Source organism: Larimichthys crocea, chromosome XVI (genome assembly GCF_000972845.2).
Source record: "Larimichthys crocea isolate SSNF chromosome XVI, L_crocea_2.0, whole genome shotgun sequence".
Classification (NCBI taxonomy): domain Eukaryota; kingdom Metazoa; phylum Chordata; class Actinopteri; family Sciaenidae; genus Larimichthys; species Larimichthys crocea.
The window spans coordinates 10,371,819-10,399,542 of record NC_040026.1 but is presented as its reverse complement, the minus strand read 5'-3'; the positions used below and the strand labels follow the sequence as shown (position 1 = coordinate 10,399,542).

At 39.8% G+C, this 27,724-nt stretch overlaps 3 protein-coding genes across 3 annotated transcripts; 1 reads left to right on the top strand and 2 right to left on the bottom strand.

The window, feature by feature from the left end:
- Positions 1-63: 63 nt before the first annotated feature.
- Positions 64-9,312, bottom strand: LOC109139247 (monocarboxylate transporter 7). Its single transcript, XM_019262023.2, is given in 7 exon segments — positions 64-2,516; positions 2,518-2,696; positions 4,215-5,210; positions 6,057-6,185; positions 6,303-6,446; positions 6,570-6,810; positions 8,984-9,312. Coding segments are annotated over 6 exon segments (1,764 nt in total). The 5' UTR covers positions 6,808-6,810; positions 8,984-9,312; the 3' UTR covers positions 64-2,438.
- arsg (arylsulfatase G) lies at positions 8,770-18,626 on the top strand. The gene is made up of 11 exons (XM_010736310.3): positions 8,770-8,872; positions 10,985-11,224; positions 11,347-11,582; positions 13,332-13,446; positions 13,816-13,962; positions 15,894-16,108; positions 16,205-16,285; positions 16,402-16,510; positions 17,261-17,381; positions 17,492-17,582; positions 18,043-18,626. Exons 2-11 carry the CDS (start codon positions 10,998-11,000, stop codon positions 18,321-18,323), a joined length of 1,623 nt encoding a protein of 540 aa, XP_010734612.3. The 5' UTR covers positions 8,770-8,872; positions 10,985-10,997; the 3' UTR covers positions 18,324-18,626.
- A 100-nt stretch (positions 18,627-18,726) lies between these two features.
- Positions 18,727-27,523, bottom strand: LOC104923262 (WD repeat domain phosphoinositide-interacting protein 1). Its single transcript, XM_010736306.3, has 12 exons — positions 27,088-27,523; positions 25,741-25,823; positions 25,019-25,188; positions 24,816-24,912; positions 24,057-24,154; positions 23,797-23,889; positions 23,649-23,719; positions 22,712-22,819; positions 22,176-22,340; positions 21,971-22,078; positions 21,385-21,524; positions 18,727-20,888 (listed from the first exon to the last, which is right to left on the bottom strand). Exons 1-12 carry the CDS (start codon positions 27,162-27,164, stop codon positions 20,767-20,769), a joined length of 1,332 nt encoding a protein of 443 aa, XP_010734608.1. The 5' UTR covers positions 27,165-27,523; the 3' UTR covers positions 18,727-20,766.
- Between the last annotated feature and the right edge of the window lie 201 nt (positions 27,524-27,724).

Here is a 27,724-nt window from a genome sequence, read left to right as displayed (position 1 = left end):
ATTTAAATGTAAAGTGGGAGTACAATTCTATACAGAAAAACCCCACTATGTCTGATTGAGAGGTTCAAATCACACGGTTACTTTATTGCAATTGAACACATTTTCATTTAAAAAATAGTTTGGAATCTCATATTACATAACAGTGCAACATCTAAAAATAAACACTTTCAATCACATATGTTATCTCCTGAGCTTAATGTATTTTCTATAACAAGTGTTACAGAATCTGTGCAATTTATTGTTCATGCAACTAGAGCCACATCTTTTCTGGCTAGCATTATGGTATTGACCAGCAGCTAATTAGTTCATCAAGTATTAGCGTCACATGTTTTTGACGGAATATCTAAAACTGACTCATGGTTCATTTCTAGCCATATGTCACATCATCATCCTTTAAAGCTAAGGTGTCAAACATACAACCTGCAGGCCAGGACTGACCCACCAAAGGGTTGATGACTTTAAAAAGTGTGTAAAGTGCATTACTTACTTTTGTTTTTGTTTTTAATCATCAAGTATCAGTAAAAACAAAACTGCATTCTAGATTCACACACAAACACTTAAGTGACATTCTGACATTTAATATTGAGGCACCAGTGAAGGCAAAGAGGTGCTAGTTTTAAGGATTAGAGCAAGTTTAACAGCCCGTAGCCTATTTCCTGTAAAATGCAGCTTCAGAGGTTTTTTATGACCAGACTACAGTTCTACAAACTATGAATACTTATTATACTATACTATTGTAGTTATATTTAAAAATGTTGTGCAAATTGTTGTCAATCAGCAGCATCAGTGTAAAAGAATCTCTATCAGTAAAACAGTATTGAAATCCTACTACTATACCTACTCCTACACTGCCAACATTTTTAATTTGGTTCATAAGGTAGGGGATAAATCTTCCTCAGTAGCTTCCACTTCAGTTGTTGTGGTGCCAGGATTACTACACGAGTGGACGTGTATGGAAAATTACAAGAATTTCTAGATGTTGACAAGATACTATTTTACTTCTTGATGACCCAAAACACAGAGATGTTGTTGTAATTGCACATCTCAATTGTAAATGTTTTCACGATGTAGGGAAAAATGTGGATGTATTATTTATTAATCAAATTAAATCAATTGAATTGTTTAAATCAATTGATTTTATTTTATTTGAGGTAATATTATATTATATTATTATATTATATTAAGTTATCGTGCAATGGTTGCATTGGTCCGGCCTACTTTAGATCAAATGATGTGACCCATTGGTTAAAATGAGTTTGACACCCCTGCTTTAAAGTAAGACTATACCAAAAGTTCACTATAGTGTACTCTTTAATTGTAACAATACTGACTTATAGAAAAACACTGTTTGGTACATAAATTATGTAAGGCACAATTGCTACATACATACTGTGATCTAAATGCTTTCAAGATTGCTCTCATAGCCCAGTCTTACAATGGCGAATCACAAACATTAAACATTGGTCTTTCTCCTCATTGTATACACGACAGTTGTACCGTGCTGTGCTCTTCCTGATTTCTTAGTTTTTTGCATATTTGTCACACTTAAATGTTTCAGATTATCAAACAAATTTTAATATTAGACAAAGATAACCCAAGTAAATAAGAAATGCAGTTTAAATGATGATTTATTAAGGGAAAAAAGCTCCAAACCTACCTAACCTTCAGAGATCATCAAGACATTTTTTGGAAAATGTGAGACAAGCCTTTGTGTTAGATGTTGTTCTGGGTTCTGTTGTGTCGATGCATGACAAGTAATTTTGGTAGGGTGGCCACTCCTGGGAAGGTTCACCACTGTTCCAAGTTTTCTCCATTTGTGGATAATGGCTCTCAGGGTAGTTCGCTGGAGTCCCAAAGCCTTATAAATGGCTTTGTAATGCTTTTCAAACTTACAAATATCAATTTCTTATCTGTTCTTGAGTTTCTTCATCGTGGCATGATGTGTTACTTTCTGAGATATTTTAGCCTACTTCACTTTGTTAGACAGATTCTATTTTAGTGATTTCTTGATTCAACAGGTCTGGCAGTAATCAGGCCTGGGTATGGGTAGTGAAATTGAACTCGGCTTTCCAAAAAATGTGGTTAATCACAGTAAATTCATGATTTTAAAATGAGGGGCAATTACTTTTTCACATAGGCCCAGGTAGGTTTGGATAGCCTTTTTCTCTTAAGAATTTAAATCCTCATTTAAAAATGTAATTTTTATTTACTTGGGTTATCTCTGTCTAATATTAAAATTTGTCTGACGATCTGAAACATTTGAGTGTGACAAATATGTAAAAAACAAAGAAATCGGGAAGGGGCAAATACTTTTTCACAGCACTGTATATAGTACTTGCCTGCAGTAGTGTTTACATAGTCTTTTACCCTCATATGGCTTGACCCTTTTACCCTTATATGGCTTGACCCTTTTATTACCATTATCTCATGTTATAAGCTCAAGCAAAACGTATGACTTCCCGAACATCTTCTACTGCCTCTGCCTCACCGTGGACCGGTTTAGGTGCTGCACTCTGTTTCCTCTGAGTCTGCTTTTCTTTTATCTTTGTCTTCAGGGTGTTTTGAGTTCCTCCTCCTGCAGAGTAATCCTCTCTTAGCAGGTTTTACCAAACCCAGGAACAGGGCACTTAGTGCCATGCCGACCGCACAGGAGTAGAAGGCTGATCCGTAGTTCTCAGTCACGTCCACCAGCACGCCTGAGGATAGAGCAGGATTAAAAGGAAGCATTAAAGGAACACAAGAACAACACTTCAACAACACAAAATCACTTCATACCTGCACTACCTGCTCTGTCAGAGGCTGTGAAAATAACCATGATGAAGTCATAGTGATATCATCAGTCTCAGCTTTGAAGACTTTCTCTCACATTTATGCTATAAAATGTGCATACAAACTGATGGTGTGAAGACATTTACAAAAGCGAAGGGGTTTAATGAAAGATGCTGCCAAGTTGTATTATGGGAAAGGTAGGATCCAATATTTCTAGGTTCTAGTCAGGATATCTTTCCGCATCTGCTGCATTAAATCTGACCATTCTTTGTGTTAGTATCTCAATTTTAGTGTGCACTATAAAAAAAGATTCAGTAGTCTTTTAAAGCTTACAGCTATTCCACTAAAAAGCCTTCTTCTACTACTAAAATCTCACAGACTATTCTATACATTGGGTTTTATGTCACAACACAGTACAGTACATTCAATCTATTGATGCATATTTAAAGCAGCAGTTATGTAATTTTCTTTTTGGAAAGTGGGGTACTTATGCACAGTCAGTATGTTACATAAAGTATACAGCGGTCAGTGCACTCCCAGCTCGTAAAGAGACACAAGTCCTGGCATGTAAGTAGGGCAAGGGATTGTCATGTGTTTTTAAAAGGACCGTATTAAAAAAAACAAAATCAATATCTTTGTAAGTGTAGGTTATAGTGAGCATATTCTCACCACTTTACCTTGCCATCAGTCAGTCATTTCCATTTCGGCTACGCCTAAGCCCAACTGCATTGTGCAGGTCGTATTACATCATAGATTTGAGAATATGTTTACTACAGCGTACGCTTACAGATATTGATTTTTTTCAGATGGGCCTTTTAGAAATACATGACCCTGTCCACAGCAGTGCTTTGCTCTACTTTCATGTCAGAACTTTTGTCTACTTCCCTTTACTGCAGGGGGTCCACCATTTTTTTGTCAAAATAATTGACAATTTTCACCCAAATAATTTGTGAGAATTAAAAAATATCACAAAAATGATAAATTATACTAACATAACATGACCAGCTGCTATGAGAAAAGAAGAAAAAGGTAAGGGAAGGTTGGAGGCTGAACATAGCAGTTCATTCTTTGAAGCAGAATAGATAAATTTGTCACAGTTAATAAGGTGAAATAAAAGATGAATAAAGAAAATATAAAAGGTTATTACAGGCCAGGCTTAAAATGTGATACATTTTTAAAAATTAATTACATCTGGGGGGTCCCTGTTCTGTTTCTGTTTCTGTCTCTCGTCCAAGGGGTCCTTGGGCTAAAAAAGGTTGAAGACCCCTGCTCTATGTCATGGTCTGCAATTATTTCTTCCTGTCTAGCTCTCTGTATTTCAGTCCATTCTTTCAGATTTTACAGTATGTACATTGTACCAGCGTATAGTCAAACATCATATTTAAATAATCCCTGTTAAGAAGATAAAAGCTGTAGTAAAGTTAAGCCATAGCAAGAACTCTTACCTCCAAGTGGGGGTCCAGCCAGCCCAGCAAAGCTCTGTATGAACACATAGACACCAGCAGCTGAAGACATCCTCTCTATTCCCACCACATCATCCTCAGCCAGCATGGGGATGTGGGTGCACGCTAGGGTTCCCATAAAGAACCCATACAAAGCGCAGCACACTGCAAGGCCATAGAACTCGGTAACCACAGTAAAACCCACCAGATCCACTGTCATTGTAATCACACATGCCAGAAGCACAAGCAGCTTCCTCTTTATGAACTGCTTACGTGTCAGGATCCACCCAATGGAGAATCGGCCTAAGATTTCAGCCACAGCCATGGTGGACAGCATATAGGTGGCACGGTCCCGCTTTACGCCTCGACTGACACTCAGCTCGATAATGTAGAGTTGAGGGGCGAAGAAGCCGAGCGTGGCGAACAGTCCAAACATTGAATAGAGAATAAAACTGCAGTCTTTGAGGATGGAGAAATCTAAAAGTTTGGAGTTCTTTGTCGATTGGTTTTCAGCATTTGATTTAATTTCCTCATCTTTTATCACTGGTTTCTCCACATCTTTGTTCTTTTCCTTGTCTGTTTCAGACTCTATCATCTCTGCTATACTGTTCACATGTGCCTGTTCTGTCTCTAATCTTGCATCTTTATCCAGTAAAGTATTTTCTTCTGGACTGCTGTCCTTTAGAGACTGGACACCAGAGTCTCCAGTGCTCACAGAGCCTCTGGTTAGCTCATTGTCCAGACTGTGGGAGGTATTTTGTGTGTGTGAGGTATTGTCTGCCAGAGAGTCCTCTGGGTTTGTGCCCTCTTCTTTCTCTTGTGTGCTGAGGGCTTCCAGTTCCTTTGGAGACAGTCTGTCAGTCTCTGTCTCATAGGTCACTCTGGGTTTGATAACGATTGGCCGGAGCATAACACCACAGATGATGATGATGCTTTGCAAAGCTCCTATCACTGCCATGGTGTGTCGCCAGCCAATATGGTCCCTCAGTGCAGAAAAGGCTGAGGGGTAAGAGGGGTATTTAGTGAGTCTTCATTAATAAAACTGCATATGTGGTATTAAATGTGGGGTGTTCAAGACCTGACTTGTATACAGAGAGCTGTGGACATGGACATCTGTTGACATTATTGTCAAGTCCAATGAAAATATACAAAGCCCAACCCCATTGGTTCCCACTATTTTCTTGAATATTTAAAAACAGATGTCTAGGCTAAATAATTAACTAGAACAGGTGGGCAGTGTTGTGTTTGTCAGAGATTACACAAACAGGAGTAAATCTTTTGTTTGACGAGGACTTGACGAGGACTTCAAGAGTCTAGTTCTACACAACACATTGTTTGTATCTTATCTAAACACCAGAACCAGTTATGCAAAACAAGCATATCTCAAGGTATTGAGACATCCAAGGTCTTATCATCCTTCAATATGTACAGTCTGAAACCATTCTCATGAGAGAGTGCATAAAGATTTCAGGGACCCAGAGTTATAATAGAGACACAACTAATGATTATTTCCCTTTCCCTTTCTCAATGAATCGACTAATTGTTTTGGCCATAAAATGTCAGAATATTGGGAATACGAATATTGATGACTGTTCCTAAAGCTCAAGGTGTTACCCTCAAATGTCTTGTTTTGTTCACAACCCAAAAATATAGAAAATATTCACGTTTGAGAAGCTCAAAGCAGAAAATTGCAAAAATAAAGAGAAAGAGAAATGCAAAGAAAGAGTAATGCAATGCAGTAAAATACATTCACCACATGGTTTTCATACCCCCACAAATCTTCTCAAATCCTACTGTCTTCTCCAAATGTTTGCATGAAACATCAGTGGAAGCTCTTACACTTACCTGGTGCCAGGGCAAACATGGACAGGGACTCTCCAGTGGAAGCCACAGCGGTGACCAGAGACCGCCGACGGTTAAAGTAATGGGAAAGGATGGTCACAGTGGGCAGGAAGGTCAGACAGTAGCCAAGACCTGCATAGCGGAAAAAATCCTTAAACTCTAGCTCAGTTAGACAAGCCGCTTAAAGACAAATTCAGAGAATAATAGCATGTGATGTTCAAAGTGGTAAATAAGGGAAAAATTCAAAACCTGCAATTATTCCATAGGTGATGTATATTTGATTGATGGAGCTGGTAAAGCTGGTGGCAATGGTACCCACGGAAATGAGTAATCCTCCAACCATAACAACAAGTTGGAACCCAAAGCGGTTAGTCAACACAGAGGAGAGAGGACCTGAGGACCCATGAAGAACAAACTGTTGTTTAGTGTACACTGTGGTACAATAAAGTTCATTCTGACTTCAATCTATAGTCTGTACTTTATTTGGTTCTGCAGTGTTTCATTAACCGTACCCACCATTAAAGGTCATGACAAACACGCAGATGGAAACAATCCAGGAGACACGACTGTTGGTCTCCCCAAACTCCTTCATTAGGTCCTGGAGGAAGATGCCAAAGCTCTTGATGGTACCATACGTGAAAACCTCCACCAAAAAGAAGGCAACAGCCACCACCCATCCCCAGCCTCCATCAGGAGCCTCTGGGTACACATTGGGTCCCAAGAAACGTGTCCCCTTGACTCCACACAGTGCCATGGCCTGTAAAAAGGGTTTTAGGGAATGGCACAGTAGTCAGCAATTTACAAAATAAATCAAAAAACAAAACTTTAATGAAAAAATATGGCAGGAAAAAAATTAAGCAGTCATGAATCTATTAAAGGGTAGTGATTTAGTTGGAACCCCGTCACCTTATCTCTCCCTCCTAGTGTGAGGAGGAAACTAAGGTTGCCACAAAACAAGTAAAAAATGTAAAAGACCGTATCTCGAGCCAGTGTTTAGTTTGCAGATCCTGGTCTACTATAGAAACATGGCAGTGCAACATGGAGGACTCTGCACCTGTAGATATAAAAGGCTCATTCTCAGGTAACAAAAATTATTATTTTCTGGTGCCTTTGAAACTATGAATATTATATTCCACTTCCGCCATATTGTGTAAATAGAGCTACCTAACTCTTACACACTGGACCTTTAACTTGTGCAACTACCTGCAGTGAGTACCAGAAACATACAGAGATATTTATCATCTTAAACCGCATTATCGACAACTTTTGTCGAGTTGATAAGCGTCACTGCAACTCAAACATTGGCTAGTAATAAATACTAAGCATCAGCGGACTTACTTTGCATGTGAAGGCTTTGAGCTGCTCCTCTTCTCATCAGAGGTTAGATGTGATAAACCTGCTGCTTAAACCTGCTAGTTATTTAAATGACCTGAACAATGCTGACCGGTAGGCTAGTAGATAAGATGCTCCGTATTCTTTATGTTTAGCAGCTTGCCTTGTTAAATAACGTGGTTCTCGGCATCTCTGCCAGGCTACGGTTTAATATACAAACACTGAAAGAGATGTGACCAAAGATTGTAAGGAGGAAACAGCAGCAGTGGTTTTAAGCTCAGCCCCTCTTAGCACAAGGTTGGGCCTAATTAATTATTAATGAAAAAGTCTTTTGGCCATGACTTTGGCTAAACTGAGCATTAACGTGAGATATCTTCATTTTAGATTCATTTTAAAAGAATGATACATAATCATCATGCTCACCAATATTATTCCAAACACAAACATAATGGCTGCACCTGGACAGATCCATGAGTATTTAGTAGGAACCTGTCTGATATTGTATTTGTGAGGCAGACTCCGTATATTATATGTTGTTATATTACGAATATTATCATATACCGATTACAGCTATGGCAGCCAATGTATTAGATCTTGAGCTGGAATGAAAATAGCCTTTTTTTACGGTTAGTGCACCACTTGTGCACCAATACGACTAGTACCCACAGGGCTGCTTGTGTGTGTGCGTGTATGTGTGTGTGTAGAAAGAGAAGGTGTGTGCAAACGTGTGTGTGTAAAAAATAAATGAATGAAATAAACACCCATACCTAAAATATATATTTATTTAAAATAAAGTTTATCAAATAAAAGGTTATTTAGTAAACCTTGAGTTCAGGTTGTAATGTCAAACTACTTCCGACGTCAAGAATGAACACGCTCCACTTGAAATATGTAAATGTAGATGTAATGTTTGTTTGTTTTTCTTCAAAGAAAATGAAAGTAAATCCAGATTGTGTACTGGCAGTATTCAATGTCCATCATATCTCCGTTGCTTAGTCTCAACATGTTGATGAGTTTGCACCTGATAAAATTGAGAAATTTAAAGGACTTACTGACACAGACGTTTTGTCTCTGGTGTGAGTTAACAAGCAGAAACAAAGTGTTATGGAAGGAAATACCTTTAGCATGTTCACATCAATATTATTTATCTAAATGTCATTAGTTACAGCTATTTAGTTGCAAATCACTGTCTGCTTTGTTACATGGTCTGCCCCCATACACTTTAAATGTTTATAATCATTACTAAACATATACAGGAGTCGTTTTGTTTGATTGTGTTGCCACGATAAGCAACTTTTTAAAGAGTTTTCTAACAGGATGATTCCCCCATCTTTATTTGCTCATTAACAGGGGGTGGGGAGTGTTGAGTAGCCGGAGCCATATGGTCCATCCTCATGCGGCTGACGCAACGTAGTGAGCGGAGCGGCGGCTTATGCGGTCCGTCTGTCTGCGGGCAATGTGACTTTAATAACAGCAGCACACGCTTTGTAAGTACTCGTACGTCGCCGGTTTGAACCGTACATTTATTTACAGTTCGTTCACCAAAGGAAACGTCGTTTATATGATAGACTGAGTTACATTTAAGCAGTCCGTCTCACCTGTGTGTCCGTACTTATCCGGCAGAAACAGTCCGTCCTTCTTCGCTCGACCGTCGACCAAATGTCGCGCGGCACGTCGGTTTAAACACTTATCTTTAACATACTCTCACGTGCATATGTTCACAGACACTCACACGTGGAGACACTGACACACACATACACGCGCGCCGTCTGACACTCAGCTCGCATTCATGAATTTACCCCTCCCTCCAGCAAAGGGGGGTATAAGAGCGGTTTTAGAGATCTGGTTACAGCCAGTTCTTGCCCCACGTTTCGTTCCCCCCGCAGCCAGCCTTTGACTGCGGGGGGCAGAGCTGTTTAGCAGAGGTCTGAGTTCATGACCTCTGTGTGTGTGTGTGTGGTGCTAAAGGGAGAAGTAGTTTGTATGTTTGAATGTTGTTAAGGCTTGAAAACTTTCAGTCAGATAGTGGTCATATCATTAAACAATCCACATTATAGTTTATTTGTGACCTTACCTCATGTTTTGTCTTTTCATTAGAACACTTGCATATATTTTTTTCATACTTACTTACTTACTTTTACTTACATATATTGGTTTCATGTTCTGTTTTAGTGTATTTTATATTTCTCATATGTGTCCCTTCTATTTTGGTATATTTTGTATTTTATTCTTTAGCTTATTTTTATTCTTTTATAGTGCTGTTACACAGTTTAGTGCTCTTAATGCTGAGCTGACCGGTTCCTTTTGTCCAACACATTATATTGTATTGTTGACCACGTGTTAAACCTGACCTGAAACTTTAACTAAATTTTTTTTTTCCTTGGAATGTCTCTCTGATGTGACCATCTTCTTGCTATGTTTCATCTGTAACTATAAATGCAGCTATTATTTTAATATTTACACTTGACAAAGTGGTAGGGAAACCTGTTTTTTTAAATTTAAAGTTGCCACAGTTGCCTCTCTGTTTTGACTGTACTGAGGTTACTTCATTTAGGACGTCTCCTCCTCCTTTATTTTTATATCCAACTCAGATTTTTATCTGTTACACAACAGGCTGACCTACAAGTCTAGCTTGATGAACTGGCATGAGGGAAGAAAGGCAGAACCAATCACGGGGCCTCATTAGAGATTCCTACCCGCATTTTTTTACTTTGACAATGTGTTTACTTAGTGAGGCAGTTTGACTTGTGAGAACATGCAATCGGACACTGTTAGGTGATATGTTTACTTACCCTCAAGAAAGAATGGTATTGGGAGAATATGAATTGATGCATTTCTCTGTGATCACAGACACCATATTTCTTTCACAGGTAGCCAATATGTGTCAAAATAACATCCACATGAATGCTGGCTTGTCTTCTTCCCATAGTGTATCCTGGTGCAACCCACACGCACCTGGCCATCTATGTGATGTGAAAGAAAACATGATTCATCAGCCACCTTTTTCATTGCTCTGTAGTGTAGATCTGATGCTTATGTGCCCATTGTTGGCAGATTTAGCATGGGCACCCTGACTGGTCTGTGGCTACACAGGCCCATATTAAACAAACTGCGATGCACTGTGTATTCAGACACATTTCTATCAGAACCAACATTAACTTGTTCAGAAATCTGAGCTACAGTAGTGTGTCAGATCGACCAGTCTTCCCTCTCCATGTGCATCAATGAGCCTTGGCCACCCATGACCTTGTTGCTGGTTTGCTGCTTTTCCTTCCTTGAACCACTTGACCACTGCAGACTCGGAGCACCCCACAAGAGTTGCAGTTTCAGAGATGTTATGACCCGATCATCCAGTTATCACGATGTAGACATGGTCAAAGTTGCTCAAGAGACAAGTCCAATAATAAGATATTTACTTTATAATTTCCTTCCTAGAATAATGTTGTTTGACTACAGATTACTGTTTCACATTTTGGCTAAACACTTTTCACACTCCTTCACTCACTGTCACATGTTCACGTGCTAGTATGTTGTGTTCCTTATGGTTTAAATCATAGTGCTAGATAAGGCTTAAATGAAACGTGTGGAACTTTTTACAGATTTTGACCCAAAATGGAGCCCGGTTTCTCTCTGTTCCTTCTCTCTGGGATGCTGTTGTGTGGTGTACTTCTCCACACGGTGTCTCAACATGGAGCCCATGTTGATAAGCCCAATAAGAAGCCCAATTTCATAGTCATACTGGCAGATGATATAGGCTGGGGAGACCTGGATGTTAACCAGCCTGACAAGAAGGCAAACAACACCCCTTACCTAAACCTGATGGCTGAGCAAGGACTAAGGTAGATCATTTATTAATTTATTTGATACCTGATCTGTTATGGCTGTTAAGGTATTAAAACATTTAAAATGATGTTTGAGTTTCATGGTAAACTGTAATTTTTCTTTAAAATACTTTTTCCAGATTGACAGACTTCCATTCTCCTGCCTCAACCTGTTCACCATCCCGTGCTGCCATCCTGACGGGTCGCTATGGCCTAAGAAACGGGGTAACTCATAACTTTGCTGTGGGCTCTGTAGCCGGTCTGCCTCTGTCTGAAGTCACCTTGCCCCAGCTACTACAGAAAGCGGGTTATTACACAGCCATGATTGGGAAATGGCATCTCGGCCACAATGGACCATACAGTCCAACTAACAGAGGTAAGTGGGAGCTTGTTTTTGTAACAAACAGCCACAGATCAGGCAGGAATATCCAAAGAGGTGTGTAAGTTCTGGTTGAATTCATTCTTCACCTTTTCAGTGCCTAAATTGAGAATCAATAAAGAGGATTTGGGGTATGAACATTTGAGAAATCCTATTAATAAAAATAACCTTCTAGAGCGTGTGCCCCATATATCAAGGCTAAAGTCCTTATTACAGCAACCTGTGTTGCCATGTCATGCTCTCTCTCTTCCCTCGATTTCCTATCCATCTTTCAATGTCCAATAAAGCAGAAAATGCCCAACATATCTGAAATAAAGCTTCTGCAGCCATGAGCTATAATAGGATAATTTACAGAAGAGTAAAATGCAAATAAGAACAGAAGGTATATGGGTTGTATAAAGTATGTATACACTACTCCTACTGAACAAAATTTAAAACTACTTAAAGGGTACAGCTGAGCCTTGAGGTTATCCAAAATGGCAGCAGTGCTATCAGTAAAATACTAATACACAAGAACATGTATGCAGTTTCAAACTTTAGAAAAATGCAAAAATATTTGTATATGCTGCTTAAAACAATGAGATATGAGATAGCACACATACTTTTTCTATTGTGCAGCACTGTATCTTCCCAGGTCAGTGTTGTGGCGTTCGTTTTTCTAGGCCATTCCAGCGCTATTGAGTGTGTGAGCGAATCCATTGGTGCCGCTGCAGGGAACAGACTATACACAACAAAAGTTCCTGCAGCTGTGTCTTGGGAGATGACAGACTCGCTCCTGACTTTTAGCCTGCAGCTGACTCAACACTCACCCCCGACTACCACTAACCCACCAGCTACCCCCCTCACTGGAAGTTTCCCACTCCACCTCACCTCAAACACCCTCAGCCTGTGAATTTCAATACATTTGTAAGCTGTGCAGCAAGATACCAACAGGTGATCCACGCTTTTGGCCAAGCTTTCGACCAATATGCTGTACTTGGCCTTGTGTTTAGAGGATTTCCGGTTCATATATATATATAGCGAAAGAGATTAACAACTGGTAGAAAGGAAAAAGGCGCTTGCACACTACCACAGAGATAGGGTTCCCAAGTGGCTGTGCTTGCGCCGTTGGGCATAACTGATAGTTGTGAGAGCTCACTGCACACATTCTGTCTTCTCAGTAAAGATATTTGCCTTAAATGCTGCTTTACAATGGCAGTTTGCTAATTAATAAGTGGACATGTTAGCTTTTATACTAATACAAGCACACAAAAACTTGTTTATGAGCTTTGGTGTGAAAACTCGTGTCAGTTAGATTACAGTGTTGTTCGACACAGAGGTATTTTTATGATAAAATCATTTTGAACCAGACCAAAAATAAACACCACATTATCAATGGTTTCACATTTGTGAGATCAGCCTGGCAAACCTTGAACCAAGCTGAAGAACAGTTGAGACATTTATAATCTGTACTTGAGTGTAGTTGAAGGTCTTAAAGTCTACTTAACTGTCTTGTTTCATTCTTACTTATAAGTTATTCATTTGTCCAACTACTCTTTCCAAGCGATTCCATGCCCAATTTTGTATTGTTATATTGATAAAATATTCTATATTAATCGTCAAGAAATCTTTTTTTGTTCATAACAATGTATGTGTTTTTCTTTATTTTGGTTTATGGCACAGTCAAAACATTGTGCGTTTTTGTCTGCTGTACAGAGGCAGCTGTGTTTATGAATATTTGCACAATGTTTATTGTGTCTTTGACAGGGTTTGACTACTACTTCGGTATTCCATACAGTAATGACATGGGCTGTACTGACATTCCTGGATACAATTTGCCACAGTGTCCTCCCTGTGACTCATCTGGACCTCAAGTAATCAGGTGTGGCTCTGTGTTTCTACTAACTAAATTTATACAAACATTACACTCCCTGCCCACAATGACAAACAACGTTTGTGTTGCTGATGTCTTGACTTTACAAGATCATGCAAAAAATTTAAAGTAATCTCAAAACAGAAGTTTGTTATCGAAGTAAAACCTGGGATGATGCTCATCAAACCAGTTCAACCACAGACTCTGCTACTTGACCTGCTTAGTGAGAGCTAGAGCAATGGGTATGGTAAAAAAGTATTGACTACTTTCTTTCTGATCCCTGCACCTCCCTAACTACTCCTCACCCTGTAAACATTTGACTGCCACAGACACATCACATTTATTATGTCCTTATGTTCTATTGTTCTCATGATCTAGGCTAAAGAGGGGTGTACATGGAGAGTGTTACTCCAAAGTGGGACTTCCTCTGATTGAAAACAGCAGCATTGTGGAGCAGCCACTTGACCTGTGGACACTAACGGAACAATACAAGTCTGCTGCAACCAGGATCATCCAAAATGCAAGGTACTATACAGCTGCAAACGTACAATAAAAGTACATTAAAAATATCATATCAGGTTGTTTCTGTGCCTTAAGCAACAAAGCATTTTCATATATGTTACACTACAGTAGTAGTGGAAATATAATAGGGATGTGTGTGTCTATATGTGTGTGTGCATAAAATAGCCAGAGGTCCAAAAATGAAGAGGGTGATGCTCTAATGTCATCATATAACTGAGAATATACAGTATCATAGTGCTAACAAATATACATATAATAACATTTAAAATAACATGGTTGCATCGATTCATTGTCTTCATAGGAGATTAAAAAAACAACATACTTGATATAGCTGTTAATCATTTTGACAGAAACATGGGATATTAGATATAGACATGCTGCTGCAGTGTACATATGATGTGAATGAATAGCATAGCTTTTATTGAGCCTCACAGTATGCAAACTGTGTTTGAGCCAAGTCTCTCTGTCTCTCTCTTCACGGACAGTGTGTAGGGTAAGGTGAAACTTGAGCCCCCCAAAGTGACGGCTGATGAAGTACAATGTTTTTGTCAATAGGAGGATGAAACACTCACTCAAACACACTGTGAAATTTCTCAAAAAGTCTGTTTTGCGCTTTTGTCTCCAAAGTCAAGTCAGACTTTGGTAACCCAATCATGGTAGAAAACAACTTTACTTTGAAGGCTATGATACTTTAAGTAAAAGTCAAGGCCAGCATCCTCCATGCTCAGTTCATACTCTATTACCTTGTACACCACAACAGGAAATTATAGTTTGGTCTGTTGTTTCTGTGGGCCATAGAACATGAGGATGGAAGATCAGGTAAATCAGAAACATTTGCAACCAGTAGTTTTGTCTGTTTTGTCTCATTTTTATCTGTTTTTATGGGTTTGGACCTTAATGGAGTTGTATTTATATTTCTTGACACCAAAAAGATAACATAATGCCAGCTGGATTCTGTAAAGCAAAATAGTTACTGACCTAATCCTGGGTCAGCTTAACAGGATGACCTGCCAGCCCAGTATAATGTAATATAACACAATAGCACTTCAAGTACTACCTTTATGAGGCTTGTTTTTTTTGTGTCTCTTTTGTGCTGAGCTATTAATTCTGCTATATTTTGTGGTGTTTAACTAGGTTGTATCATCCAGATACAAATAGGTATATTCACTGTAACTGCAGTGTTTGTATATATTCCAAACAGACCATAGGAGCTTTGTAAATTTGCCTCCGTGGCGGTGAGAATGCTGGTGGTAGTACAGTACAGAATGTCTCTGTCTGGAGGGATAGGAGAAGGCGGTACCCTGCTGTTTGCAGCTGTCTGTGAAAAGCAACATGCCTTCATGCTATCGTACGGGGTCATGTGAACGAGTACAGCGGGTTGTTAGTCATGTGCTGTCAACACAAGAGTATGCAAGCTTTCTTTCAGTGAAGTAATTTAAAGTGACTAATGCCATATACGTCACAAAAGTCGGAAAGTCCACATTCCTACAAAAAGGAAATGTCAACATGGACTGTAAAGTAGGAAACATGCCGCAGTGTGCGCAGTCATACCCTGTGAATGCAACACTTTGTTTTCGACATGAGTGTAAAGGATTTAAAGTTATGCACTGCTACTTTTTCAGCAGTGTATAACCTTAAATCCATAAAAATACTGCAGAAAGTAGTTATACCTAAAAATGTAAATATTAAGTCATAGTTGCCAGTACTGCATGGTAGCAAGCCTATAAACCTACAATACAGTTACAATTATGTTTAAATCTTTATCAGACGTTCATGTTTCTTTCTCTTCATAGTTTGTTTTTTCTATGCTTGACCACAAGTGGACATGGAAACCAGAATGTGATTGGATACTAGACTCCTGCATAGGCATAAATCTGCAATTGTTGATCCAAACAAGCATTTGTCAGTATAAGTGGTCTTGATTGTTTCATCAGGGAGCGAGGACAGCCCTATCTCCTCTACATAGCTTTGGCTCATATGCATGTTCCCCTGGCTCCTCCACTCCCTCCAGATACTTCAGCCACCACTAGTCGCCCAGATGACGGCAAAGTGTACACCGCCAGCCTGCGAGAGATGGACGACCTGGTGGGGGTGGTAAAGAGCACTTCTGATGACACAGACAAAGACAATACTCTAATCTGGTTCACCGGTTAGTCAGCTGCATGGGCTACATCTCTTCTTCCACACTATCAGCGTAATCGTTATCATAGAAGAGCTGTAATCAGTCCTATGTACGTGTGTTTAGGTGACAACGGTCCTTGGGAGCAGAAGTGCCAGTATGCAGGAAGTGTCGGACCTTTCAAGGGAAAGTGGCAGACCAGCAGAGGTAGGAAAAATAAACACCTTCCATGGATGCTTTAATGAAAGTGATTTACATGTTAGTGATACATTAATTGCTGTGAATCTTCATATTCCTAAAGTCATCTTTTGTCTGTGCATTAGGTGGAGGCTCGGCTAAGCGAACAACCTGGGAGGGAGGTCACAGGGTGCCAACAGTGGCTTATTGGCCCGGGAGGATCTCTGCAAACACCACAAGCTCTGCCCTACTCAGGTACAACCATTTTAGCACTAATCAGAGACTTATTTTAACCCTTCAAATACTAAAATAGATCCAGTGTTTACTTTACAGACACTATGTGAGCATACCTCGAAATTATTGGTCCAGCTCTGTTTAATGTGGCATAGGCCCAGTTAACTGGGCAGGACAAGGCATTCAGAGACATTTTAAGCCATGCTTAAAGGATGGAAATGTTGTCAGTTGATTGGTTAATGTTCTACTTAAAGTAGACTATCTTAATAAATACTGCAATACTTTTAGATTTAACTGAAATATCTAGACAACTGTTGGATAGATTCATGTTACATTTGATAGAGATATTCATGGTCCTCAGAGGATGAATCTTATCACTTTGGTGATTTCCTGACTCTCCATTTAGCTTCAACAGCAGGTCAAGGTTTTCACTTTTCCAATGAAATATCTATTATTCAGTTCACCACAATATTTTGTACAGACATTCATGATTCCCAGACAATAAAATCGAATGACTATGGTGATCCCCTGACCGTTCCTGTTGCGCCACCATGAGGCTGGCATTCAGCTGTGAAAAACTGTTGGGTTGATTGCCATGAAATTTGATCATCCATCCCTCAGGACAAATGCTTTGGTTTATGATCAAATACCTGCAAAACTATCACAAATACCACTATCTTAACATAATCAAATCTGAAAAAAGCACCAAAACAAAAATGAACATATTGCAGAAAAACAATCCTCTCTTCTCTTCTTCTTGCCCTCTTGCAGTGGTATGGACATCTTCCCTACACTTCTCTCCCTGGCAGGTGTAACTCCCCCCATAGACAGACGTTATGATGGCATTGACGCCACAAATATCTTCCTACATGGTGAACGGAGTGGTCATGAGGTACTAACTAGTTTGTGTGGTCCTACTTAAAATATCTTCATCTGTATTGTCAGTGGACATTGTGCATTAGGCTCATGTTACAGACATATTTCTTCTCTTCTTTCTTGTAGGTCCTGTTCCACCCTAACAGCGGTGCTGCAGGGACATTTGGTGACCTGGAAACAGTTCGAACAGGGAAACACAAAGCTTTCTACATCACGGGTACGGGTCAAATACAGATCATGTGTCTACACTCACGCTACATACAGAAATGTAATGTTATTACTGTAATTTTAACTGTTTAACAGCAAAATAACAAATCTTGCTTCTCTAACAAGTGATGATAATGATGCCCCCATGGTGGATGATATTATGTCAACATGGTGGTACCAATCTGGTGGCCTGTTGTTGTACAGATGTGTTTTCTGAGAATAACTTAAAAGGCTACATTTTATTCCATGTAACTTTGTTTACTTGCACACAGATTTCATATTTGTTTAACCCTTTTTTAACAAGTAACCACAGTCCACATCATTTAGCACATAAAGGAACTCACAAAAAAAGGAAAATGTTCTTATTCTGTAGTATTCATAGTATTACAAAATAAAAGTTTAACCATTTCAGTATTGGTGAAACAAAAGAAATATGTAAAAAGGACAACACGTATTTGTTTCCTTTGCAGGTGGAGCTGAGCCCTGTGGTGGTGCAACAGGAAGGCAGCAACTTCACAACCCGCCGCTAATATTTGATCTGGAGTGTGATCAGACTGAGGAAACACCCCTGGAGGTCCAGACACCTGAATACCAGGCAGTACAGGAGAAGATTGCCCGTTGGAGGGAGGAGTTGTTATGGGACATCGCCACTGACAAGTCTGTGTCCGCGGCAGACTACACCACAGACAAATCAGCAGCGCCCTGCTGTGACCCCAGACATGCTGTTTGCCGCTGCCACCCGCTAGGCTGAGAGTGGGGAAATCACACAGACAAACACCCACAGAAAAAAACTCAAAGATAACCACAGAGATCTAAGCAAACAGACGTGAAGACAAATATCTCCTTTTTTAAAATGTGCTCAGCTGTTTGTAGAACGTGTTGTTTGGGAGGTTCAATGTCCAGATGCAGCAGGAGACGTGCAAACAAACAGAGAGAGCAAAGAGGGGCAGGTGGCTGAACTTTGACCAGTGGGAATTGTGAGGTCAGTAATTTAGTGAAGATGTACTACAATTTCTCAATCAATAAAGTGTAATTCAACATGTGAAAGTTTGAATGTTGGCTGAACAGTTGAAGTTTTGTGGGACAAACCTCTAAAATATGAAAGATTTAACAGCTTTTAAATGTTTAGAAATCAAAACTACACCATGCAAAGGTTGAATCACTTCTCAGCTTTAATGAGTCTCTGATGTAAATGTCCAGTATCGAACAGCTCAATGCAGTGTAAGGGTGTCCTAACAGTGCCACCTTTTGGCAAATCAAATAGTATTACCATGTTACTTATTACAACAGTACTATATATAAATGTTATATATACACGTCATACACACAGTAAAAATCCTCAAATATATTTACGCATGGTAATTCTATGCGTTTGATGTGTAATACTTAAAACATTTTGCGAAAAAGAATATTTAATACAACAAAGTAAAAATGACTGACTTCCATGTTAACATACTGAATTCAGCATCATGTAGTAAATAAAAATGTCTTCAGGATATCACTGAAATTCAAGGACCTGTAACTTCATCATAGCTCGCTACCAAGCATTTCACATTCAGCTGCTGACCGCTCCTCCCACAGAGCCGACTCCACAAATATCATCGGGTTACATTTGTGACTCCGCAGGTTTTTTAGTCTCATCTATCGCTACCATAATTAGTAATGACAGCTGCATCTGCAAGTCATATAATACTTACTGCATGTATCATGATTTAAATAGTGTATCACACTTACAACTTTTCCTTGAGGGAACTATTGCTCCTCTTTCCTGAGGTGTGACACATTTAATGCCCGTTGATAAGCTCCTCCAGATTCTTGAGGCCTGATTGACAAAAATGCCCTTATTATATGTTTTCAGATGTTAATTCCTCAGACTTATAAGTGAAAATAGGACATGAGACACAAGAGATTTGACTAATTTTATGATATCATTGTCTGATGGCACTTGACTTGTTTGGAAGCCGCTAAAATTACCTGTCAGGTAACGTCTTAGCATCTCTCTTAGAAGCATTTTTGTGAATCTGGCCCAGCTGCAGGCGAGGCCTGCCTGTTGTCTCCTCTACCACATTTGTATATTCAGTCTTCTTGCTCTTCTCGTTGCTACCATGATAATATTGTGCAATAATAATGTTACTGTGTTGTCAGGGTTTCTTGCTGTGCACAGTCAGTATTTTAAAAAATGATTAACACTGTTTGTTAATGGCGTAATATGGGAGTTAACAGTGGGACACTTAGACCAGTGGTTCTCAACCTGTGGGTAGTTTCCAGGTTCTCAAATGGTAGTGAAGAATGAAATCAAATTAGAAATAATACATAGTGTGGCACGCAACATGGAATGAGAGACAGGAAAAAGCTCTCAGCGATGTCATCTCTTAAACACTATATACTATAGACTTTATACTCTGGGTCGAACAGGCCCAGTTACCTCAGTAATATGACGAAATTATGTTTCATGTATGTGATGTGGCAAAATTTCCAGTCCTCCCATTCATTTGAACGGAGGTAGTCAGCTGTGGAAGTTGGGGCCACATAGTATGCTGAAAAAAATCGCAGTGACCTGCAGCAGAGGAGTTTAAACACAATCAATATTTGAAGAAAGGCAACTTGATGTCATGCTACAGTTGCCAATCCGGTGATTGACCGGTTTGTTCTACAGACAGCTTGAAGTATCACTGAAATCAGGCGCTATCTATGTAGAATTCAGTTGTTCTTCCAGTTGTGTCCTCATTTGGTTTATTTCGTGTTCCCAGCTTCAATGTCTGTGTCTGGCTCACTGTCTATGCTGCAAAATAGTGATACCAAGAAGTTTGGTATTATAAAACATAAGGTCCTACACTGCCGCACAAACCGTTAGCTGTTGCTATGTCCGATTTGAAGTGAATACCACTTAAAGGTTGAGAACCACTGAGAAAAGAGTTTAAGATGTTGTTGATGATGATGAAGAGTGGGCCTTCCACTCTGTTTTAGTGTTGTTGTTTTTTTAATTCCTTACAAAACGTTAGAGGGACGCAGAAACACCAGGAAGTAACATTCTGGCAAGATTTGACCCTAGGCCAGCAGGGGTACATGTGGAAGGGGGAAGGGGCTGCCACAAGGTCTCGAATACAGAAATATTTTCGTCCACCTTCCCTGCTTGAAACAAGTAAGTCTGATTGTTATGCAGGGTTTGGTTGCTTCATTTGCGGGGAGGTTGGTCAGTTACTCTGGTTGCTGACTGGAGGGAACTCGTTCTCGTCATCCAGGCAGACTGGGCCCTCTGCAAACTCGTGCTCTGGGATCACCTCACCCTTCTGGGCTCCTCCATCCTCAGAGTAACCTGGTAAAAAATAAGTTTTTGAACTCCATTAGAGCTGACGGCAATCCTCATCCACTGAGAACTGTTTTGTTTTTTAACGTATGATTACAATGTGTTTTTGTTCATCCTAATTTGCCTCGAACAGAGGCATTTTTTAAATACACTCTGTATGCTTGTGATATCCTGTAACTATTTTTAACTATTACTTAAAGACACAGAGCAATTATAGCGTTATATTATGCTTTTTCAAAGAAACTTTAAGTAAATTATTCAAGCATTGATGCTATTTATATCACATCTGCCTCATATGATTCATTTCAGACGATTTTGATGAAACCCTTTCTGAGATAAGACAAGTTTAAAGATGATATATGAATATATGAATGTTTTAACTTTAAACAAAAGAGCTCCATGAAAGAAGGGATTGAAATGTCATACATATATTATACAAGCTAGAATAATGTCAAAAAGCTTTCCAGTTAAGCTTTTAATCAGTTTATGATTAGGAATACTGTACCCATGAGAGTGGTGGAGGAGGGAGGGGTTGAAGGGAGAGCCACAGTAGCCGCGTATGATTGGCTGGCTGGTTGGGGAGAGACATCCTCCGCTGGTTTGTCCTCTTCACTCTGTTCAACCTCCTCGTTGAAGTCAAACAGCCTGCACGAACAGAGCAGACAAAGACTTAACTTATTGTAATGCCAAGTTCACTGTGATAAAACAAACATGGACCATTGTTACATTTCAAAGCTGCAATCCTGAAAGAGTGAAATATTAAAGATTAAACAATGATTTAAAGTAATTTGAATGAGACCCACCCCTCAGTGAAACCGTGAAAACTTTATTTCTCTTTAAAATACTTGTTTTTACTGTACTTTTAGTATTTTATTTTTCAAATGTTAAATCTTCAGCTCAATGGTTTTGTTTTAGTGCCAGTATTATTATTCCTTCAAAATCTCAAAATTTCTTCCCCAACTCACTTTAAAAGTTTTGTAATTCAAACATATTTGTTTTTGGGGCACCTACCAAACTAAATTTATCTTTATAAGTTTACATGCAGATCTTTATGCATGATACAGCCCACTAAGAAACCCACACACACACACCTGTGTTTTTGGACCAGGACGCACTCGCCTCCATCCTGTGGATCCACATTATAAATGTAGAGATACCCGTCTGAGGACGCCACCAGCAGGCGAGGGAGCTTCTGAATCCTGACAAAATACAACAACGCACAAGATGTGAATAAACCTGAACATAAATACGCCCCTCTACCTAAAAACACATCCCTCTCCTGTCTCCCTCCCTTACGTAGCGAGGGCGCAGATGTTCTTCAGGCCGAACATGTTGAGTCGTACAGTGGCGAAGGCTCTGTCCTGATGCATCATGTCGGACACCTGCGCGGGCAAGTAGGTGCTGGCTGCTGTGAACATTTTGCCCACATATGCTGACCATGTAGGAGACTCCTCATCTTGACTGGTAGGAAACAAGTTATTAACAAGTTAATAAATCATTACAAGAGACATTTGGACCAGCAGAGGGTGCTGCTCATTGTTTGAACCATGCAATGTTCAGAAAAGTCACTTGATTTGCTTCAGAAACAAGCCTATGCAAAATAAATGTCATGCACTGTTAATCCTCAACAGGAAAACATTTTAAAGTGGCTTTTGACAAAAAATAATGGTTTAGTTTAATCAGGATTTAAGTACCAACAGTGCTACATCAGCAATACATAATGATCAGCACATTGTGTCCAGCAAGTCAATGCATTAATTATTTGATCTATAGAAAACAAACCACTGGTTCAATTAATCAAGTAGAAACTGTGTGTGTGCGAGTGTGTTTACCTGGGGCTGTGCTGCTCCAGTTTAAAGATATGGACCGTCTCTGTGTTACTAGAGGCACACAGGAACTGGGCGTCTGCGCTGAAGGACAATGAGCTGATGCTGACATATCTGACATACATAAACACACACAGACAGACAGAAAAGTCAGGATTATGTGTACATTTTTACAGAAAACAAAAGCTGATATATATATATATATATATAGATTAACGTGAGCCCATAATGCTATTTTGAATAATAACGTTGGCCCCAATGCTATTTTGACATACGTCCTAGGAGCGTGTCACACACAACCTTGTGCACGTAATGGACGTCTATACTTTTAACTTAACGGGACAAAGGAAACACTAGACACTTCGGTTTGAAGCCGGCAGAGGTACTCTTAGCAGGTCAGGATGTGTGTTTAATAGGTTAATTAAGTTAATAAGTATGAAGTAAGTTTATTTAATTAGTAGCTATATTATATATATATATAGAATATATTATATAATATATTATATATATATATATATATATATATATATATATAAAAATTGATGTTTTAGAAATAATTAGCCCAAATGTGGCCACTTTTTTAGTCTAGCGTCGCATTGTGAATGCTAAAACCTGGTGCATGAAAACAGCCTGTCCAGTCTGTCTGAGTCTAGTGTTTCCACTTGTTTAGCTGCTCACACTGCGGTCTTAATCACAGATTCTCGGTCACTGACACTGGAGGCTGCACAGTGCAACAACGACCAACTACCACTGGCTACTAAGTAGCAAGTGTCTTACTCATGTAAACACTAACTGTTGAGTAACATTTGAACTTCTTACCTTCTAGTCACGAACCCTTTGTTTAAACTAAGCACCACCATGACTCATTTCCTCGACTGTCTGTTCACAGTTTGCTTGCTAATACTTTTTTGATTAAAAAAAAAACAAAAAACGATGTGCTGACCTCTTCATCCCTCTGCGGAATTCAAACAGTCTCTGTCCTTCAGGAATGCTGAAGACTCTGATAACGGTTCCCTGTAAAGGGGAATGTGGTCAGACAGGCCGGTGGATGATAAAACACAAGCATGGGGAAAAAAAATGATTCAACTCACCTTCTCTGATGCGCTGGCCAATTTGGTGCCAGAGGCATTGAAGGTGAGGGCTGCCAGGGGACTGTCATGAGCTTGGATCAGCGTCAGAGTGCTCTAAAGGGGCAAACAAGTGCTTTCTAATGACATCAGCACCAACACTGGGCTGCTTGTCCCCATGACGGTTTTTTAAGAAACATGACAACAGCAGCAATGTGTCCTTTGTTACTATATTTAGAGTAAGTTTAATGCAGTATAATGAGTAGAGCTTAATGCAGCCTCACCAGGTTGTTGGCGTCGTAGACGGTGATTTCTCCGATGGTGGCACTGCCGGGGTACGCCAGGTAGGAGTTACTGTGGTTGACAGAGAGAGCGCAGAGACCTGGAAGATAGCACAGAGTATATTGTATTTCTTTTCCTGTTACATTTGCTGGACTGTTTCTTTTCACTCTACCTACATATGTGTTTTTTTTGTTTCTTGGTCTATTATTTGTCTAGTATCATCCTACTGGACCAATGGAAACTTGTAATGTAACCTGCTAAAAGTAAAGTAAATAAGAAACCAGTAAAAATGATATATAAAACACACTATTTGTAGTGCACTATGTACTGAGTACTTGCATTTTGAGCATGCACTGATATAGTGAAAACTATATTGATAGTGATACCCTGGTACATAGCTTAAAACAACATGAAAGAAGAAATAATACATTCTCCAATGGAAAGCTGAGTTCATAAGCAAAAAAACACACTCTTGCTCAATCCCGTACAGACAATGGTTTCGCTCCTGCGGCCTCTGTTTGTCTGGTATGACCAATAGTTTCTGTGTCTAATTTTAGCAAACTTTAGATAGCTATTGTTCAACTAAACTGAGATTACTGAGTCTGTTTGACTTCATGACTCTTCTCTGCTTATATTACTGTTACAGTTTGTGATGGGTGTTCAACAAAAGTTGCACATTGTCACTTTAAAGTGAAGTCATTTAAAAGGATTTTCATCAGACTCGATGTACACACTGTTTATATGGTCTAGCTTGAGTATACCTGAGGGGTTGATGGGTGTGTTGAGCAGGGTCTTGAGTAGTTTCATGTCTTTGATATTGTGGATGTAGATTGACTCCTCCAGACACACCACCAGCCGCTGAGGTAACAGTACAGAGTTTCAGTAACATAACATCCAATAGCACAAACCAGAAGCAAGAACTTTGAGGACTACAGGTATGAAAAGATCTGCTTCCTGTTCTCACCTGTCTGTTGAGCCTGACGGAGAGGATGTTGTTGGAGTAGCTGTAGTTACAAATCTCTGTGCCTTTCTTGAAATGGTAGACGTTCATTCGCCGTGGCATGGACAGACTGACCACCACCACCAGACTGCTGGAGAACAGCCGCTCCACTATATACACATCTGGACACTCCACTGGGATAAAAGATTGGATTGCATGTTTTAGCAAGCAGAAGGTACAATGCTTCACATCAGCGGTATATTATATTTATAAGAGCAAATACAGTATCTTCTACAATTTCCCACACTCTAGATAAAGAAAACTATGTCCTTACAGCTATCAGGGAGACTGTCAGCTCCCAGACAGAGATAACATGATTGAGCTCAGACTTCCTCAAACTAACTTGAAACTTTCTCTTTCTCTGCTGCTATTTGAGGATTAGAAAAATGAGCGTTCCTGTGTTTACTCTGTAAGCACCAAAGCAAACATGTTGTGGCTGGTCAGAGCTGTTGTAAGTTCAAGTTGATCCTGATCACAACTCAAATAACACTGCGTAGACCTGTGTCACTTATATTACCCCAGGAAGGGGATGCTGCTGTTTCTCAGCGCATTTACCGTATGCATGACTGCATTTTTGTAAATTTAGATATGGCTGTAACAGGGGAGCTGTCATGAGACGTTATGTACTTCCTCTTCCTTTGAACTCTACTGCAGAGGAGAGTGTACAAGTACAAAGTCCCTCTTACCTCCCTCATGTATACAGTCTAGTTTGTCCACAGCAGTGACTGAGAAGAGCCGGTAGCCAGTCTTGGTGCCCACTGACAGAGACCTTTAATAACAACACACACAAATACACACACATCTTACTGTACCAGCCACATCCACCACCATGTTACAGTTTAAAATACTTTAATAACATGTAATTACAGATTGAAATAACAATGATTTCAAAAAGATTATCCTGAAACAGTTCCGCATATCTGATGCATTATATTGGCTCTATTCACACACACACACACACACACACACACACACACACACACACATCATTATAACATTTTCTGTCAACATTTTTAGTAGATAAAGTCCACTATTGTTGTAAAATAATCTCAGAAAAGCGTTTTATTGTTGTTGATTTGTTATTGCTGCAGATTAGTGAATGGATTTGGTTAAAAGGAATAGCTTGCTATTGAAAAGAACAGGATTAGCCATGCACACACGCGTACAATTGCTAGTACTACTGAGGACAATCTGTGTAAAGGATTCTACAGTACATGGCTCTATGAGTTTCCATCAAGGAAATTACTGTGATAATCATAGACTTACATCATATAAATGACTTCTTTACACTACTACTGATAACTGAACCCTCATTGGCCAAGCTGTAATAATAGCATGAGGAGGCAGTGGTAGCCTTATGTGACACGATGTCTTAGACTATCTTATCTTGTTTGGACAATACACATCATTACACAGCTTCCGTTGAAATCCATTGATTTTACCAGAAAGAATCTCATCTTATCTTATCATGGGTGTAGTTTAAAAAAAAAGACATGAAGACAAAGAGATAAGAAGACTGTTTGACCACCTGCTTGGTTTTACAATCAGACACACAGGAGATGTTTATGTTAGCCGACACACCTGTAACTGAAAAAGTCAGTGAGTCCTGCTGGATGTTGTAGTTTACCCTCTAATAATCCCTAAGATTTGCAACAGATGTGTGACAGGTAAAAATAACACAGGAATGTCTGTTTGTAAATCTGCTACAATTACTTTTCTATAATCTGAGAATATACATCATTTGTTACACAATGACCAGAAGTTTGGTTACTTACTAACTGACTAGTTTAATGTGCAACAGGCCTTGAAGATTAACACAGTGGCCTACTTCACTTTCAGCTGACAGGGACTAATCTGGAAGTTTTAATGAAGCATACAGACGCCTGTAGTTTCATTTTGGACGCCCGCACACACAACTGTGTGATAGCTGTCATTATTACTAGTGTGCAAACTACGACTGAAAACAATTATGCAACAGTCAGGTGCATCAAGGAGATTGAGTTCATACTGGGCCCAACCCGCAGGTCGCTTACGTGGTGTCCTGGTTAAACGAGGCACATATGAAGCCTCGGTGCACTTCGGGGCCGTCCGGCGCGTCCTGGGACTCCATCCGAGCGGCCAAATCCCTCTCTCCTCTCGCTGGCCGAGGTCGGAGGCCTTTGGGCTCGGGTCAATCCCCGTCGGAACCCGCTTCCCCTCCTTTGCTTCCCGACTCCAAGCGCCACGCTCACACTCTTCAGGGGAGAAGAATGTCCGGGCAGGCTGGGCTCAGATGGCACACATCACACACACCGTGGGAACTATCCCGACTCTGATCAGGATCAACAGATCAACGATATAACACCTCCTCAATGAGCTCTTTCACTTTACTCAGTCGACACTGTTGTTATTATGTTATTAACTTCCAATAGCCACACAGCAAAACAAAAACAGCTGATGGGTGGATGCGTCACTCTGAGGTGCATCGTGATTGGCTGGCGGTAACATTGTCGAATCCTTCGCTCCGGCGTTTCTATTGGTCGAGCTGCTTAAAGCCTCCACTTCACTTGACAGCACGGATGTCAGTCCAATGAGAGCCGCCTATTTAGGTGAAAAAACGGTTGATTGGCCAATTACACTTTCTGTCTCGTCACGAGGAAATGTTTTGATGATTTCATTGGATAAAAGACG